The 18583-nt window shown below is 45.6% G+C and overlaps 1 protein-coding gene across 3 annotated transcripts in view; it reads right to left on the bottom strand.

Moving 5' to 3' along the window:
- LOC141121751 (uncharacterized) overlaps window positions 1–16047 on the bottom strand; it is a 62929-nt gene extending 46882 nt beyond the window's left edge. Inside the window, exons 1-4 of one of the 3 annotated variants that reach the window (XM_073611468.1) lie at window positions 15919–16040; window positions 15662–15796; window positions 15452–15575; window positions 15238–15335 (exon numbers count right to left, since the gene is read on the bottom strand). In XM_073611468.1, the coding sequence (XP_073467569.1) occupies window positions 15238–15335; window positions 15452–15575; window positions 15662–15796; window positions 15919–16014 (453 nt within the window). In that variant the 5' untranslated portion in view covers window positions 16015–16040. Of the gene's footprint in view, window positions 1–15237; window positions 15336–15451; window positions 15576–15661; window positions 15797–15918 lie in introns of all 3 variants that reach the window. The other 2 variants (XM_073611467.1, XM_073611466.1) reach the window with 2 other exon arrangements.
- Window positions 16048–18583: the final 2536 nt, after the last annotated feature.

Raw genomic sequence — 18583 nt, 5'->3', positions numbered from 1 at the left:
CCATCTACTAAAATAGAAACAAAAAAATTATTACTAGACATGAGCTGATTAGTTCCCCTAAACCAGGACTCCACCCACATCAGGCAGCTTTGTCTTTGAGGATCTTACAATTCCCCCCTCGAGGTAACTAGTAAATGGGTCCTCTGATCTCCTACCAGTTCATTTTTTTATTCATGGACCTTAGTCAGAGAGTGAGGAAACAAGGAGAACTGTCTTTTATAGGAGTGACAGTGATGAGGGAATTATAGAACGAGTGTCCCCACCTCCTCTATCACTCATTGCCATCTTCCCAACACAAGAAGTCCTGCACGTCCTTATTTAGTCCATGATTTTGTCATAAATAACAGCGGGGCTGAGCCCCACCAGAGGTTATAGAGTGAGGATGGGGGGAGAACAACCAAGATGAAGACTGGACTGATCCCAAAGACTACCATCATTGGGTTATTGACTCCTCCCTCATTATCACTTTCTGTTTAAGGTTCCAAAGTTTGAGGATGTTATCACATTACCATCAACATGTAAAAGTCTGTGCTCCAATCAAATCATCAGATATAAAATGTCCAGCTGGTAGGAAATGGGTGTAACAAAAGAGAATACATATTATGTTTGTAAATGGCAGTGGGTAGAGGGGAGAGAGCAGAAATCAGGACTATGTAATGTACAACATATTGTATAAGGTACAACAGATAGGACTATATGGTATCGGAATAATGTAATGTACAAAATAGAGTATATAGTGCAGGGGTCAGGAGTATGTAATGTACAACATATAGTATATAGTGCAGGGGTTAGGAGTATGTAATGTACAATATAAATTATATAGTGTAAGGATCAGGACTCATAATATTGGTATTCAGTAATCAGTGGAAGATTAACTGTTTACATGAGACAAGTCGCAGAGGTCCCACACCGCTGCCTCCCATCTCCTGAGACTGCACTCAAGTCACCCAAGTGACTTGGGTCTGAGACTATACAGACATATCCCTCCACCCGGCACAGACAGCAGACAACAGAACAAGTAATCCTGGGAGAATTGTTCTGTCAGACATCTTACTAGATCCGGGTATGGGGCAGAAGACCCAAAGCACATACACCAGGTGCCTAGGTCTAGTAATGTCTATGGTGAAAATCCTAAATTTTCTGCCAGCTGAACCCCAGAATCTCCATAAATCCAGTCTAGATGCATAAATTGTGTCTGCAGCACAGAGAAGGAAGATTATCCAAGAGAAATACAGGAATACAGGATGGGGAACACAGCTCAGGAAAGTGACCAGGGGATTACAGGCTGATATCACCCAGTCCCCGCCCTACTCTGGACCAATTAGTGAGCAGTATGGATGGAGGAATGTATTTAGTGTTAATGTCCCACCTGTGCTGATCTCTGTAGGAGTGTCCTCCTCTATAAATGTCCCCGTTATTCCATCCTTCTCCATAGACTGCTGATCATCCCTCACATACCTCTCTTCTTCTGCTTTAACCTCAAATTCTATATCGATTGGATCTCCACTCTAAATCAAGAAAATGAGAGAGAATATCATCTGTAAGAAATAAGCTTTAATATTGTGAGATCACATATAAAATCCACACATTGTTTCTATAAATGTTCCGTCCCACCAACCTTATAACAGTGAGGGATGGTGTGACCTTCCTGTGTGGAATCCCGGGAATATAGAGGATGGGGACATCTCTCTGGTGGGTTCCTGGTATTTGGTGGCTCCATCATATCCTTGTGTCCTTCTGAAAACTCCTCCATCACTCCATGCTCCTCTTTATACTCTTCTTTAACATCAATATTATCATCCCTGAGTTTTCCACTCTGAATATATAATAAAACATTCATGGTAACAATCATGCTGTGAATAAATCAGAACTACCAATAATTGTCAATCATCTACCTGATGATGGTGAGTAGGGATGAGCCGAACACCCCCCGGTTCGGAACGGACCGAAAATTTGCACGAACGTTAGAACCCCATTGACGTCTATGGGACGTTCAAAATCAAACGTGCTCATTTTAAAGGCTAATTTGCATGGTATTGTCCTAAAAAGGGTTTGGGGACCCAGGTCCTGCCCCAGGGGACATGTATCAATGCAAAAAAAACTTTTAAAATCGGACATTTCTTCAGGAGGAGTGATTTTATTGATGCTTAAAGTTTAAAAAAAAGTGAAATATTCCTTTAAATATCGTACCTGGGGGGTGTCTATAGTATGCCTGTAAAGTGGCGCGTAGTCCCTGCACAAAATGGCCTTGCTGTTCTTCAGTGCATTCTGTTACTTCGTTCTGAGCAGCCGACCGTTTTCTAGCCATGTTGTGTATACATACTCCTCGTAGAGTTCGTGCTGTGCGGGGGTTTGGTCTTGGGGTCCTGACCTTGACACAAGTCCAGTCCATGAACAGGGTGGGGAGGAGTTCATGGACCAAGAATTGGTTGCTTCAGTGTGACCAGTTCTGTCATATGCCTTTGCTCCGTGAGAATAATCCTGATGATTTCAGGAACTTTCTCCGGATGACGGACCCCGTATTTCACCGTTTGTTGGCTTTGCTGACCCCCTATATCAGCAGGCAGGATACCTGCATGAGGCAAGCCATCACTCCGGAGCAGAGGCTCATCGCCACCCTGCGGTACTTGGCGACGGGGAGAAGCCTGCAGGATTTGAAGTTCTCAACAGGCATCTCCCCCCAGGCTCTGGGGATCATTATCCCAGAGACCTGTTCTGCCATCATACAGGTCCTGCAGAAGGAGTATATTAATGTAAGATTTTTATCCTTTAATATCACATTTTATTGTATTTAATGTTTGATGATATATTGTATTTCTTTCCTCATTCCCTAATTACCATGATTGGAATATGCTGTGAATGTCCCCTTTGTCCTCATGCATGCTTGATATTTTTGTAATTATTTTTATTGTCCTTCATACATATTTGCCTTCACTTACCTCCCCAGCATGGTCTCCTGTCCCTATATTCACCTCATGTAGTCACTTAACAATGTATTTTATCAGCTCCATAGTAGTGCTTTACCCCAAACACCCCTAAAATGTTTTGAAATGTGATTTGTGCTTTAAATTCAGGCAGAGTGCCAGAGGCTTTTTTTGGGGGGTCCCCAAATCATTTGGAACCCTCCCTTCCCCCAACTGATAAGTCAGCTGATACCAATTCTCTATCTATCTTCAATTATCTATCTGCTGACTTTGCCAAACCCATACACACTATACCCATCTTATGTGTGGTCAGATGTATGGATGAATTCCCCAAAGCATGTAGTCCAAGGGCCTGCCTGTATACTTTAAAATGGTAATGTTTAAAGTTTCTGTATCTTATTATTATCTTGATAGGTAATTGCAGAATGTCCAAATGTGCTAAAATGTGTACAGTGTGTATTTATATCTTTGAATTATGACACTTATTACCTGTCCAGTGGGCTGCCAATAGTGTAACTAAGGAGGGGCTATTCAAAGTAATACCCATTATTTAGGCATTCATCTCTCAATGAAGTGGAGAGGGTTACCTGTCCAAGAGTTCCCCCCCCTATAATGTTAGAAATGGCCCATGAGAGGGGGGGAGGGGGAATATGATCGGTGTACCTTATACTTCGCTCTTTAAAAATTCCCATAAATAAATGTTATCTTGATGTTGGCCAAGAATGTTTATGTCTAATCTGCTTTCCATGTTTATGTGCAAAAAGACTAATTTTTTTTTTGTTTTACTCCACAGTTTCCTTCCACGCCACAGGAATGGCAGACTGTGGCTTCCCACTTTGCCCAGAAGTGGGACTTTCCTAACTGCAGAGGGGCAATTGATTGGAAACACGTCCACATCATCCCACCACCCAACTCGGGGTCATACTATTATAATTATAAGGGGTTCAATAGTATTGTGATGTTGGCGGTGGTGTCGGCTACTTATGAATTTCTGTATGTGGACGTGGGGAAGAATGGCCGGATGTCCGATGGTGGAGTCATCGCCCAGACAGAGTTCTACAGGCGTCTCCAGAATGGCAGCTTGGACTTGCCACCTCCAGAAGACAATGTGGAAGGACTCCCATTCGTCTTCGTTGCGGATGAAGCTTTTGCGCTAGGGGACCATCTTATGCAGCCATTCCCGATGAGGAACCTCACCCCGGACCAGAGGGTTTTTAATTACCGGCTGGCCAGAGCAAGAAGAGTAGTGGAGAACACGTTTGGAATCATGGCCAGCCGGTTCCGCCTATTTCTTACACTCATACATATGGCGGAGTACAAACTGAATCACATTATCCTGGCGTGCTGTGTTCTACACAACTTTTTACGGCAACATTCTGCCAACTATGCTGGCTCAGTTGGGCCTGAGGCCAGAATTCAAAATGAACCAACCCTGACGGCGCTTGAAAGTGGCCGTCCTGGCTTGCCCCCCCTGAGTGCCCGTGATGTCCGGCTAAGATACCTTGAATTCTTTGCGGGTAGGGGGGCTATCAATATGCCTGACAATGTGTAAAACCTTTTTCAAATAAAAAAAACAAAATAAGCAAATCTTTGGTGACATCTACTGCTTGTGTTTGTTTTAGCTGACCCTGACAGAAATGTGGTGAGTCCTGAAAATGGCGTGATTGTGTAACCTTACAAAGCACTGTTGGGTGTTATTTACTAAAGGCAAAGACACTTTGCACTACAAGTGCAGTTGAAACTGCACTTGTAGTGCAAAGTGGATTTGCCCTTAGGAAATAACACCCATTGTCACAGAAAGCAGCAATCAGAGCACCCCAAAAGTGTTGTAGCGTTGAGACAATAATCCACACATTCTTGATTAACAATCTTTTTAATACCTGCAAAATCACATGTGCATTTAGAAAAGGTTTTTAAAACAAACCAACATGTTTGTTGTATAACAATTTTTGGGGTCACATTAGAAAAAGTAGAAATGTCCATTTAAGATAAAACAGGCATGTTTAAAACCAACAAGAAAGACACAAATCTTGAACTTACAAAGATCACATTTGGTAAAACTTGAAGGCAATATCAGACATGAGTATTTAGAAACTGTGTTTGATATTGCATTCAGATGGGGTGAAGTCACCCCCGGAAAAGCCAAATTTTGAAGATGCACACAAATAGCCGAATGTCAACATGTGCTAGCTGCCATCATGGGGGATCAAGGGACATGTTTTGGGGGAGCAACCCCTTCCTCTCAGCTACTTTATTATTGAGGAAGGGGTTGCACCCATTGATCTCCCGTGATGGCAGATAGCACATGTTGACACACTGTGTGCCTCTTCAAAATTTGGCTTTTCTCCAATTTGACAAAAAATGTTAAAATTGTAGCACACCATAAAACAAAGGGATTTGGAGGGGTTTAAAACTCTCCCCAAAACATCAATGATGTTCTTATTTTTTTGAAGAACATCATTGATGTTTTTCTTGATGTTTTCCAAGTCCCTATTACACCCCATGATCTCCCCAATCAGGATCTGTGCACTTTCCGAGGTGAAAGGATCTGGATCCACAACATCACGATCACCTAAAAAGATAGAAAACAAAAAAAAACATGTATTATAAATATGCCGGCATCCATCTTTTACCTGAGCCTGTGGTCGCAGACACTCACCTGTTCTGGTGCCAATTTCCACCACGACTTCCTCCTCCTGCTCTGTTTGTCTTGGGTGGATTTCCCCTTCTTCCAGAGGTGGGGGGTCTCTGGTCTCCTCGGATGAGGGGTGTCCTCCGAGTCTTTTCTCCCCTATGTAAAAAAAAATGGTATACTTAGCACACAGATATTTGAGGGAAGAACTATAAATATGAAACATTGCTTGGAAGTGGGGTACAATTGCCTGTTTTGGCAGAGTTCCAAGATGTAGAATTTTTAGTGTCCTTTGTCAAGCTTCAATACTTTACCTGTTTTATACAAGCTTCACAGATGGAGACACCCCTATAGTATACACTGGAGCACCTGTGTGGGCCCCCTAATAAAAAGGGTGTTCTTGTGTCCCACACTAGTGCTCCAGCGTCCAGATGTCTAAACAGCCGCTGAGTGTCCTCTCCTTACACAGAATCTAGTTTGCATTTCATTCTAGTAACAAACCCATCTACACAACCAAATTATTTTCAGACAAGTAGGCCCTAAAAAATGTGGGCAAATGCATATGGCCAAAACAATGGTGTTTTATAGGCCGAAAGAAAAATGTTTGATACGAACGAATAATGTGCCCATGAACATGAAAGTTGACATTTTAAACTGGATAACAGTTAAGAAAAGCACATGGAGCAGCACGAACGTAAAAAATACAAAAAGACTAGGAACACAGCACAACTACTTACTTTTTTGCAGCACTCTCCTGATCTTTCTGTACTGCTCCTGCTCTCTTAATTTGAGGTCCGACCACCGCTTCCTGAGCTGATCTTTCGATCGACGTACCCCAAAATTCCGGTGCAGACTTTTGACCACTTTCGCCATGATCTTGGCCTTTCGGACATTGGGGTTGGGGTAAGGTCCATACTTTCCATCATAGTCGGCCTTCTTCAGGATGTTGACCATCTCCAACATCTCCCCAAAGGACATATTTGATGCCTTAAATCGTCTCCTTCTGGATCGGGACGTTTCTGCCTCCGGGCTTTCCTCCTCCTCGTTGGTGTAAATATCAGCACCTGCTCTGACTCTGCCATGTGCTCTTCCCCACTGCGCCAAACGAGAAGGGGCGGGGAATAGACTAGAAAGAACGTCAGGAGCGGGCGGAGTTTCACGCATGCACAGTGTCTATAAAGCGTAACACGCGTGCGTAGTACGTACTATCTGTGAGCGGAGGAAGGAGTAACGGAGGCGCCGATCGTGATAACGAAGGTAAGATTTAACATTGGGCCTATACTGCTTCTAGAATGAGGCCTGTATTTGCACAAGTTTAGAAGACTTTAGGCTGACATTAGGGTTTGTATTGTGATGCGTCTTGCAGTGAAAATGGATATCTTGAAAGATAAGGACTTTATGGCAATCTTCATTGATATGTTCAGGGAGCTGCCCTGTCTATGGGAGATAAACCACCCTGAATATAAGAACCAAAACAAAGAGGAAGGCAGCGCTAGATAATTTGTTGGAATTTGTGAAGACGGTGATCCCCACGGCAGACATCACCTATTTGAAGTTCCTAATTGGTGGCCTGAGGAGCACTTATCTAAGGGAGCACAAGAAGGTCCAGGATTCCCAGAGATCAGGAGCTGCAGATGACATTTATGTCCCCAGGCTGTGGTACTATGACAGGCTGCATTTTCTGGCAGGTCAGACTGAACCCAGGCCAGCACTCTCCAGTCTTCCCTCCATGCTTCCTTCCCCCCCAGCTGAGGCTTCTGAAGCGCAACCTGGGCCTTCCAGCCAGCAACATGTGGAGGAGCCCAGCTTGAGCCAGGTATAGCATTCCTCTAAATATTTCTGGTTGTCCCATCAATGATGTTAACTAGATGTTAGTTTGGAGTACTAATTTATGATTGTGATTGATGATGCAAAAACTACAACCATGTCCCTTTTTCATACACAGGGAAGTCTCAGCCAGGAGGTGGCCGGTCCAAGCAGGCTGCCTAATATCCAGGTCCCTCCCCTACACCTTCAAAGACAAAGTGGCAGGAAGAGGAGTAACCTGGAGGAGGCTGCCATTGGCCTCTTTTGGAAGGCTACAGAGGCCCTGAGAAGCCCCCACAGTGTGGAGGAGGACTTTGCTGGCCTAACTGCCTGCAAAATGCTGCAGATGGAGGAGGGCCAACGACTCCTGTGTGAGTCCTTAATTTTGGAAGCTCTCAATAAGGGGTTGAGGGGCCAAATAACATGTGCTACCCACATTTGTAACCTCACACATAATCCTCCTCCTCCTCCAGGTCCTACTCCTCCTCCTCCAGGTCCTACTACTCCTCCTCCTCCTCCAGGTCCTACTCCTCCTCCTGCCACATCTCCAACACCAGAGCCACAGCCAGGAAGGAAGCGTGGAAAGAAGACCAGAGAGTGATGACCCTGGGTCTAGTCTGATCTGGCAAAAGATGCAGCCTCTTGTAGTACCACAGCCTGGGGACACAGATGTCATCTGCTACTTTCCGGATCTCTGGGACTTCTGGACCAGACTGCACTCCCTTAGATATGGACTCCTCAGGCCACCAATTTTGCAGGAAAAGATTTGATGTCTGCCCTTGGGGTCCAAGGCTTCGCCAATTTCTGAAGTTTCTCCAGCATTGCCTCCCTCTTTGTTTGGTTCTGAGCCCTTAATAAAGGATTTTTTGTTTCAATTATACTCGCCTATGTGTGATTTCCTTAAAAAAGGAATGTTTGTTTGTGAGGATTCAGGTACATTTCAAAAATACAATGTGAAATTAACAAGGGACACCAACACCAAGCAACCTTCTTGAGATTAAATAATACAAGATAATAATGGTGTTGTGGTAACTTGACACACAAAACGCACACAAAAATATTGTGGAGTAAAACTAAAAATAAAATAAAACAAAGATCAGCCTTGAAAAAAATACAAACCCAAAAAAAAAAAAAAAAAAAACAGAAAAAGAAATTTTGTCAGATGTGACAAATCAAAATATATTGAGGGAATCACGATAAATATTAAAGAAAGGAGTTTGTGAGAAGTCTGGGTGAATATGAGCAGCAAAACTACTTCATTCTTCTCACATTATAAAGAAGAGGAGAGTGCGCTGTATTAAACCATTTTTTACATTGCAGCATGACGAAAGTGCTGTATCCATTGCGAACGCTAATTTTACCAGACCGAGCTGTTCTGTCTCGGAATTTCTTCTGAGCATGCGTGGCACTTTGTGCGTCGGAACTGGCCACACACGGTCGGAATTGACGCGATCGGATTTTGTTGCCGGAAAATTTTATAGCCTGCTCTCAAACTTTGTGTGTCGGAAAATGTCCGATGGAGCCCACACACGGTCAGAATGTCCGACAACACGATTGAACATTTTCCGTCAGAAAATCCGACCGTGTATACGGGGCATTACAGGAGAGAATTTCCCTTCCTAGGGGTAGATTTCATCTCACTTCCTGTTGTCTCCTTCCGTTTGCAAGTAGGAGTCATTTGTAAGTTGGATGTTTGGAAGTAGGGGCCTGCCCTATATACTCAGCAGAAATTTGGGCTTAGGTGGCCACAACACTGTAAGCCCTCACAGGGCCCTGCTGTGAAATATTAGATCAAGAATTGTAATTACATTCCCCTGTTGAAAAGGGGCAGAAAAATTGGGCCTTTGGTGGTGGTGGTGCTAGTGCCACAACACTTTAAGTCCTCACTCGCTCTTGGTGGGCGCAGAAACGGGCACTGCTGTGAAATATTAGATCAAGAATTGTAATTACATGCCCCTGTTGAACAGGGGCTGAAAAATTGGGCCTTAGGCACTGGTGCTGGTGCCACAACACTGCAACTCTCACAGATACTCTAGTTGGAACGCGGAAACGAGCCCTGCTGCAAAGTATTGCATCAAAAAGTGTAATTACACGCCCCTGTTAAACAGGGGCTGAAAAATTAGGCCTTAGGCACTGGTGCCTTAGACACTGCAACCCCTCACAGATACTCTAGTTGGAACGCAGAAACGAGCCCTGCTGCAAAGTATTGCATCAAAAATTGTAATTACACGCTCCTGTTAAACAGGGGCTGAAAAATTAGGCCTTAGGCACTGGTGGTGGCGCCCAGAACCAAAAATGTTCTTAAAGCTATCAGTGTGATCATTGAGGAGGAAGAGGATAATTACTCAGGGATAGTCACTCAGCATCAGCATAGGCAGTCTTTGAATGGATCTGAGATTTCAAAAAAAATTATTCGGTTACATTAGCATCAGGTGCTTGATAGCTGGTGGTGATCCAAGACTGATTCATTTTTATGAAGGTCAGTCAACCGAGTTGGTGGACAGACGCACCCTGTGATCGGTTACAAAGCCTCTAGCAGCACTGAATGTGCGTTCCGAAAGAACGCTGGATGCAGGACAGGGCAGTAGCTCAAATGCATACTGTGCAAGCTCTGGCCAGTGATCCATCCTCAAGACCCAGTAACCCAGAGGATTTTCGGTGGGAAAGGAGTCCAAGTCAGATCTTGCCCCTAGGTATTCCTGCACCATGTAAAACAGACGCTGGCGATGGTTGCTGGAACCGATCATACCTTGGGGCTGCGGACCAAAAAATTGTCTGAACGCATTGGTCACACGGCCACCTTCTCCACCGCTCCTTCTTTGACTGACTGAAGCCTCAGCAACACGTTGTCCAGAAACAGGAGTTTGTAACCTCCCAGTCTCTAGGAACGCGTTGCAAAGACCTTTCTGCAAGGCCTCCCGAAGATGTTTCATCCTCTGCGATGGCAAGATAAGGTCCGCAACCTTACCCTTGTAACTAGGATCATAGAGGGTTGCCAGCCAGTATTGGTCCTTCTCCTTGAAACCTCGAATACGAGGATCCTTACGCAGGCTTTGCAGGATCAGGGAGGCCATGCAGCGTAGGTTTGCTGAGGCATTCGGTCCAGAGTCCTCTGGGTCACTTAGGACGACATGGTCGGCAGCCACATACAAGTCCATGTGTTTCTTGGGACTGATCCCTTAATGACTGCTGCTGATGCTGAGTGCCAGGCTCCACCTCCATACTGACACAATCCTCCTCCGTGATCGGCGGGCACGCAGGAACACTGTCTGGATAAAGGGGGCCTTGAGAGCTAAGGAAGTTCCTGCCTCTGTTCTGCCTCAAGTGCCCTGTCCATTATTCCACGCAGCGTGTGCTCCAACAGGTGGACAAGGGGAACAGTGTCACTGATGCATGCACTGTCACTGCTCACCATCCTCGTGGCCTCCTCAAATGATGACAGGACAGTGCATGCATCCCTGATCATGGCCCACTGGCGTGGGGAAAAAACAAGCTCCCCTGACCCTGTCCTGGTGCCATAGTCGCACAGGTACTCATTGATGGCCCTCTGCTGCGTGTGCAGCCGCTGCAGCATGGCCAATGTTGAGTTCCACCTGGTGGGCATGTCACAGATTAGGCGGTTCTTGGGCAGGTTAAACTCCTTTTGGAGGTCTGCCAGCCGAGCACTGGCATTATATGACCGGCAGAAATGCACACAGACTTTCCTGGCCTGCCTCAGGACATCCTGTAAGCCCGGGAACTTGCCCAAGAACCGCTGCACCACCAAGTTAAGGACGTGAGCCAAACAGGGCACATGGGTCATTTGTCCCTGTCGGAGGGCAGAGAGGAGGTTGGTGCCATTGTCGCAAACCACCATTCCTGCCTTAAGTTGGCGTGGCGTCAACCACCTCTGAACCTGCCCCTGCAGAGCTGACAGAACCTCTGCCCCAGTGTGGCTCTGTCCCCCAAGCACCGCATGGCATTTTTTGGCCTGCATACTTGTGTAGCCCCTTGAACGGCTACGGAGCACCGCTGGTTCCGAGGACAAAGCACAGGAAGAGGCCATGGAGGAAGAAGAAGAGGAGGGGTGGAGGAAAGAGGTGTGTCACAATCATTAGTAGTGGCATTTTGGAGCCATGGTGGTGGAACAACCTCCAGCACTACTGCACCTTGTCCTGCATCCATCCCAGCTGCCAGCAGAGTCACCCAGTGCGTGAAACTTAGGTAAGGTCCCTGTCCATGCCTGCTGGACCATGAGTCAGCGGTAATATGCACCTTACCGATGACCGCCCTGTCCAGCGAGGCCAAGACATTGCCTTCCACGTGCCGGTAGAGAGCCAGAATCGCCTTCCGTGAGAAAAAGTGGCGTTTGGGTACCTGCCACTGAGGAACCGCACATTCCACAAACTCACGGAAGGGGGCAGAGTCTACCAACTGAAAAGGCAGCAGTTGAAGTGCTAGCAATTTTGCCAAGCTAGCATTCAACCACTGGGCATGTGGATGGCTGGGAGCGAACTTCTTTCGGCGGTGCAGCAGCTGGGGCAGGGAAATTTGCCTGGTACAATCTGACGTCGATGTACCGAAAGCAGATTGCCCACAAGTACTTGGCTGTGACACACCTAATTCTACACCTTCATTCCTCTCAGTGCAGGTCTCAGAGAGGACTGAAGGTATAGTGGGGTTGGAGATCTCAGCTGATGAGGAGCAAGGAGAGGTCCTCTTTTTTCTTTGGTGTGGGTTTTTTAGATACGCTTGCCAACGAACTGCATGGCAGGTCAACATATGTCTGGTCAAGTATGTGGTGCCCAAGCGGGAGATGTTTTGGCCACGCGAGATACACTTGAGACATATGTTGCAAATAGCAGCGGTGCGTTCTGATGCACTCATCTCAAAAAAGGCCCACACCAAAGAACTTTTGGAATAACGCACAGACAGCAGCGCCCTGCACATGCGGAGCTTTGGGGTGTGATGCAGTCAGTGTGCTGCCCTTAGGCTGGCGCCTGGAGGGCATCCTGCCTCGTTGGTGATGTGCCTCCTCCTCCCTCCTATCAGGCACCCATGTTGAGTCAGTGACCTCATCATCCCCTCCCTCCTCATCACTGGAGCAAACCTGGCAGTATGCTGCAGCAGGGGGAGCATGACTGCCAGATTGCTGTCCTTCTTGGGCACCCCCTCTGTCCGTGCTCACGTTATTGCCTTCATCTAGCTCAGTATCATCATCAGAGCCTTCTATACGCTGGGCATCCTCCTGGAGCATGTACCCAACACTGTGTTCAAACAGTTTGAGGGACTCCTCAGGAGAACATGGTGGGGCTAGGGAAGGAGTCACTGATGCCATTGAGCGAGGGAAGAGGCCACGTTGGCAGCTGCTTTGCCAGACAAAGTACCCTGAGCATGGGTGAGAGAGGATGAGGACGGCTTGGTCATCCACTCGACCAAGTCTTCTGCATGTTGCGGCTCAACACGGCCAGCTGCCAAAAAAAGGCCAAGCGTGTCCCACGGCCACGTGCTGATGAGGATGCACCGTCTCCACGACCAGCACTGTTACCTCTAGACACAGAACCTGCTTGCCCTCTTTTATTGGCTTGTGACTGTCTGCCTCTCCTTGTTGGCCTTCCATACTAATGGCCTGTAGCTGCACTAAGCTGGGATATATACTGATACTGCAGCTAGCAAAATCAACTGCCTGCCTGTAGTATGAGAACACCACCAACCTTCAACAGGTAGCTTTAGGTGAACACTGTGCAGAGCTCGCAAAAAACTAACTTGTAGCTTATTTAGCTGCCTGCAGTAGTGATAGGATCAGGAAAACACCACCAACCTTCGACAGGTAGCTTTAGGTGAACACTGTGCAGAGCTCGCAAAAAACTAACTTGTAGTTTTAGCTGAACACTGTGAGGAGGACGAACTACACTAACTTGTAGCTTTAGCTGAACACTGTGCAGAGGACGCACTACACTAACTTGTAGTTTTAGCTGAAAATAGTTCAGAGGATGCACTACACTAACTTGTAGCTTTAGCTGAACACTGTGCAGAGGTCGCACTTCACTAACTTGTAGTTTTAGCTGAAAACAGTTCAGAGGATGCACTACACTAACTTGTAGTTTTAGCTGAACACTGTGAGGAGGACGCACTACCCTAACTTGTAGCTTTAGCTGAACACTGTGCAGAGGTCACAATAAACTAATTTGTAGCTTTAGCTGAAAACAGTTCAGAGGATGCACTACACTAACTTGTAGCTTTAGCTGAACACTGTGCAGAGGTCACACTAAACTAACTTGTAGATTTAACTGAACACTGTGAGGAGGACGCACTACCCTAACTTGTAGCTTTAGCTGAACACTGTGCAGAGGTCACACTAAACTAACTTGTAGCTTTAACTGAAAACTTTGAGGAGGACACACTACACTAACTTGTAGTTTTAGCTGAACACTGTGAGGAGGATGCACTACACTAACTTGTAGCTTTAGCTGAACACTGTGCAGAGGTCGCACTACACTAACTTGTAGTTTTAGCTGAACACTGTGAGGAGGATGCACTACACTAACTTGTAGTTTTAGCTGAACACTGTGAGGAAGACGCACTACACTAACTTGTAGCTTTAGCTGAACACTGTGCAGAGGTCGCAGTATACTAACTTGTAGCTTTAGCTGAACACTGTGCAGAGGTTGCACTACACTAACTTGTAGTTTTAGCTGAACACTGTGAGGAGGACGCACTACACTAACTTGTAGCTGAACACTGTGCAGAGGTCGCACTACACTAACTTGTAGTTTTAGCTGAAGACTGTGAAGAGGTCGCACTACACTAACTTGTAGTTTTAGCTGAACACTGTGAGGAGGACGCACTACACCAACTTGTAGCTTTAGCTGAACACTGTGCTGAGGTCACACTAAACTAACTTGTAGCTTTAACTGAACACTGAGGAGGACGCACTACACTAACTCTAAATAGTCTAGCTGCCTGACTGTGGTACTAATAGGATCAAAAGAACACCAGCAATTTTCTTCAGGTAGCTGTAAATACTGTAACAAGGCAAGCCTGCCTGTCAGTAGGAAGATAACAGGAACGGATCTAGCTAAACTGAATACAATATATATATATATATATATATATATATATATATATATATATATATATATATATATATATGCAACACCTGGGATGCATATATATACACAATACACTGTAAGTGCAGCAGCTAACTTACTGACTGTCCTGAAATGACACGGTCTCTCTGTCTATCTAAGCACGCTGGAACACACTACACAGGGCCGCCGTGCAGGCGGCCTTATATAGTGTGGGGCGTGTTCTAAACCCCCTGAGCCATAATTGGCCTAAGTCACCCTTACACCAATTACAGCTCTCTCTACTGACGGCGCTGTGCTTGGCCAAGCATGCGGGTCATAGTGCATGCTTGGCCAATCATCAGCCAGCAATGCACCGTGATGCCGCAGTGAATTATGGGCCGTGACACGGCACACAAATTTGGAGCGAATGGCCCATAATGTTCGCAATTCGGCGAACGATCGAACAGCCGATGTTCGAGTCGAACATGGGTTTGACTCGAATGTGAAGTTCATCCCTAATGGTGAGGGATGGTGTGACCTTCCTGTGTGGAATCCCAGGAATACAGAGGATGGGGACATCTCTCTGGTGGGTTTCTGTAGCTGGATGACTCCACCATGGTGTCCTGGTACAGATCTTTGTGTTCTTTTAGAAACTCCTCCATCACCCCATCCTCATCATCCTCCTCCTCTTTTATCTCTTCTTTAACTTCAACTTTAGAATCTCTCAGGTTTCCACTCTGAATATATAATAAAAATGATATCAATTGTAACAATGTAGATAATGTACAGATTCTAATGATACTATCAGTGATTGTTCCTCATCTACCTGATGATGGTGAGGGATGGTGTGATCTTCCTGTATGGAATCCCGGGAATACAGAGGACGGGGACATCTCTCTGGTGGGTTCCCATTACTGGATCCATCTGTAGGAAACACACACACTGACTGAATACATTGTTTCTATGTGTTTATCAGATGATGGGGGATCTAGGTGGACCCTCCGTACTGCTCTCTCCTTTACAATAAAGTCTCCTCTTACCCGGTGATGTGAGGGGCGGCTGATTGTCCATCATGACGTCCTTGTAGAGATCCTTGTGTCCTTCTAAATACTCCCACTCCTCCATGGAGAAATAGACAGTGACATCCTGACACCTTATAGGAACCTGACACACACAATGATACAGTCACCATCCAGACACATCCCTTGTCTGTTACTGGATAATGTCCCAGAATTCCCACCACTGCTCACCTCTCCTGTCAGCAGCTCCATCATCTTCTTGGTGACTTCTACAATCTTCTGCATGTTGTGTCTCTCAGGTTTTAGGGAGTCACATGGAGGCACTGTGATGGTCATATGATCACCTGACTTCACAAGAGGAAATCTCTGTATTGAGGAGCCAATAGGAATATCATGTTAGAAACCCAGAATCCTCCTCACCTCTCTGGTCAGGTGTCTTTTATTAATAGAGATAAGAGTGATGTTATGTGACCTCCCAGAATCCTCACCTCTCCGGTCAGCAGGTAGATGATCTCCAGGGTGAAGTTTAGTATCTTCTCAGTCACGTGACTCCAGTCCTCCTCCATCCTCATTGGTGCCGTCATTTGATCTATACAGGTCTCCTTGTAGACGGATAACTTTGAGAAATGAAAGTAAGAATTATTTGGATGGTATCGGTCACACAATAATAGGATGTGGATGTGAGGGGGGTAATAAGAGGGTTGCTTTATATTTAAGAACTATTGACGCCATGGGAACACATTTAGTCTGGACTGTTTAGTGTTTGTTACATCTTAGAGGACCTGGGACCCTCTTCGCTTACGGGATCAGATATTCCCTTTCCACTGTTGGGAATGTTTCCTTTCTGAACTGGTTTGCAGCTGAAACAAAATTCCCCAATGAGTGAAGGAACTCCCTTCTTCTTCTTACTTGATATTCCAGAACAAATCACGTGACCACTGAGACAAATGAGATAAGGTTAAGTTTGCCAGTTCTGTAAGGTCTGAAAAGGTGCAGTTGGGGTGGGAGGGCCATCACAGACCCAGAGACCCCCTCTTTCCCTTCAGAGTCCCCCTAGCCCCCTATCCCCTAAGAACCCTGCACCCTGACTACCCCCTCAAGGGTCTCAGAGTCCTTCAGCTACATTACCCCTTCAGAGGCCCCCGAGTCTTTCAGCTTTACTAAACCCTCACAGCCCCTCAGTTCTTCTACTTCCCTCAGAGATCTCAGTTTTTTCCTCCTTCTGACACCAATGATGGAACATATTCTTCATACCAGGCTGGGGAATGTTTTCTTCCTCCTGACCAGCAATATAAGGGGCTCTATGCTCCATACTCCTGACCCCTGCACTCCATCATTGTGTTGGCTGCATATTGTAATGATTGCCCATTTGCTGCCTGTTTAGTGTAATAATTGCCCTTTGTAGGCCATGTATGGTCAGGATGGTCATTGTCGTGTCTGTTTATTGTCAGTGCTGTTTGTTTAGAGGACCATATCATTAGAATTTATCTCCAAAACTGAAGAGAATGTTACGGCCCAATAAATGGGGAGATGTTCTGACCCTGAAGGGGTTAATCTACAAACAATAAATGTTTGGGCAGTGCTTGCACTATGGACAAAATATTTGAATCCATAACATGATAGTTCCAATAAAACTTTCTGATAACAAAGTGTCAGACAACTCTTTGGTTAACCTGGCAGCACTCAGAACCCCCCCCCCAGTTATAGATGAGTAGGTGTGCTGGGCTCTGTAGTCCCACAGAATTTGTGGTGCCTGTGAAGCAATAGACACCTCTATAGCAGTAAATGGGGAATGCCAGCATTAGGAGCAGAAGAGCCAATCCACCACCAGGGTCCTGACTGCAGATTCTTCGGTGGATGGCGGGCCGGATACCACTTAGATGTAACCAGAGAGGGCGCCTCTCCTAACCTGGTGACATCTGACATGTTTGGATTGGAAAATGCCAATCTTTGTCCAGAAGGGCTATTGGCAGGCAAAGAGGTCATAAAAAAACATTCCTACCTCCGCTGAGATTCCTTAACCATTTATAGCCCAGAATAGCTTAAAGAGGAAGTAAACCCTGGTGGGTTTTACTTCCTCTTTTTTTCCCCTGCAAAGTAAAAGCATAATGGGCTAGTATGTATTACACACTAGCCCATTATGTGGCACTTATCTGCAAACGAAGCCAGCGCTGTCCCCGCTGGTGGCCGCATCCATCTTCGCCCCTCTTCCTTCCAGGGCCACGGACTTTGGTTCTGTGACTGGACGGAGTGGCGTGACGTCTGCGCATGCACACGGGTGCCGTCAGTCATAGTACTTGCTGGTAAAGCAACAGCTCGGAGGGTCATTTCTTCACAGCGCATGCGCCGCTGATGTCAGTTCAAGAGTATATGGTAAATATCTCCTAAACCATGCAGGTTTAAGAGATATTTACAGTACCTACAGGTAAGTCTTATTATAGGGTTACCTGTATATAAAAGTGGTGTAACTAGGTTTAGAACCCCTTTAATACATCTTCTATATCATCATATATCACTAAACTCATACAAAACTTTATTTATAATCATCAATATGTGGTAACACAATAAAAAAATACTATAAAAATGTATAAAATAGATGAATGAAAGCAAACAGCTCAATATCAATATTCAGTCCAGCCGGAACAATTGTATTCAGCTCAAAAATCTATTTTAATTCCCATCTGGACGTCTTTTTTATAAAATTGCCCCCCAATCCAAGTTCACATCCCATCCCCCCAAAATCCAGCCCCTTTCAGACTCCTATTATGAGACTCATCATAGTTTCTCTGGAGGGGGCGCTGATCATTCCTGTGTAAAATCTTACAGAAATCTTCCCTAATCCCAACCTTTAATTATCATTTCATTCCCCCCACATACAATGTCTGGAACCGACATTTACTGACATCAATAACTCCCCTCCTGGTACAAACCATAAATTCCCTCATTGTAATGTAGAAATAACTTTCGGTGGAGCTGCTGGTTTAAGCGGGCTTGTTACCTTCACTCTCCTTCCCTCTGTTTCACCGGCACTGGGTCTAGGGTTCCGTTGAGTTTACCTCTGGACGACATACGCACCAACACTTGAGTACGTTTTCAATGCTTTATTAAACCATCAACAAAGGAAGTAGCAGGAAAGAGGCAGAAGGGAAACTG

This window comes from Aquarana catesbeiana, unplaced genomic scaffold (genome assembly GCF_042186555.1).
Source record: "Aquarana catesbeiana isolate 2022-GZ unplaced genomic scaffold, ASM4218655v1 unanchor229, whole genome shotgun sequence".
Taxonomy (NCBI): Eukaryota; Metazoa; Chordata; class Amphibia; order Anura; family Ranidae; genus Aquarana; species Aquarana catesbeiana.
Note: the sequence above shows the minus strand (reverse complement) of the source record. Positions and strands in the feature narration are given on the sequence as shown.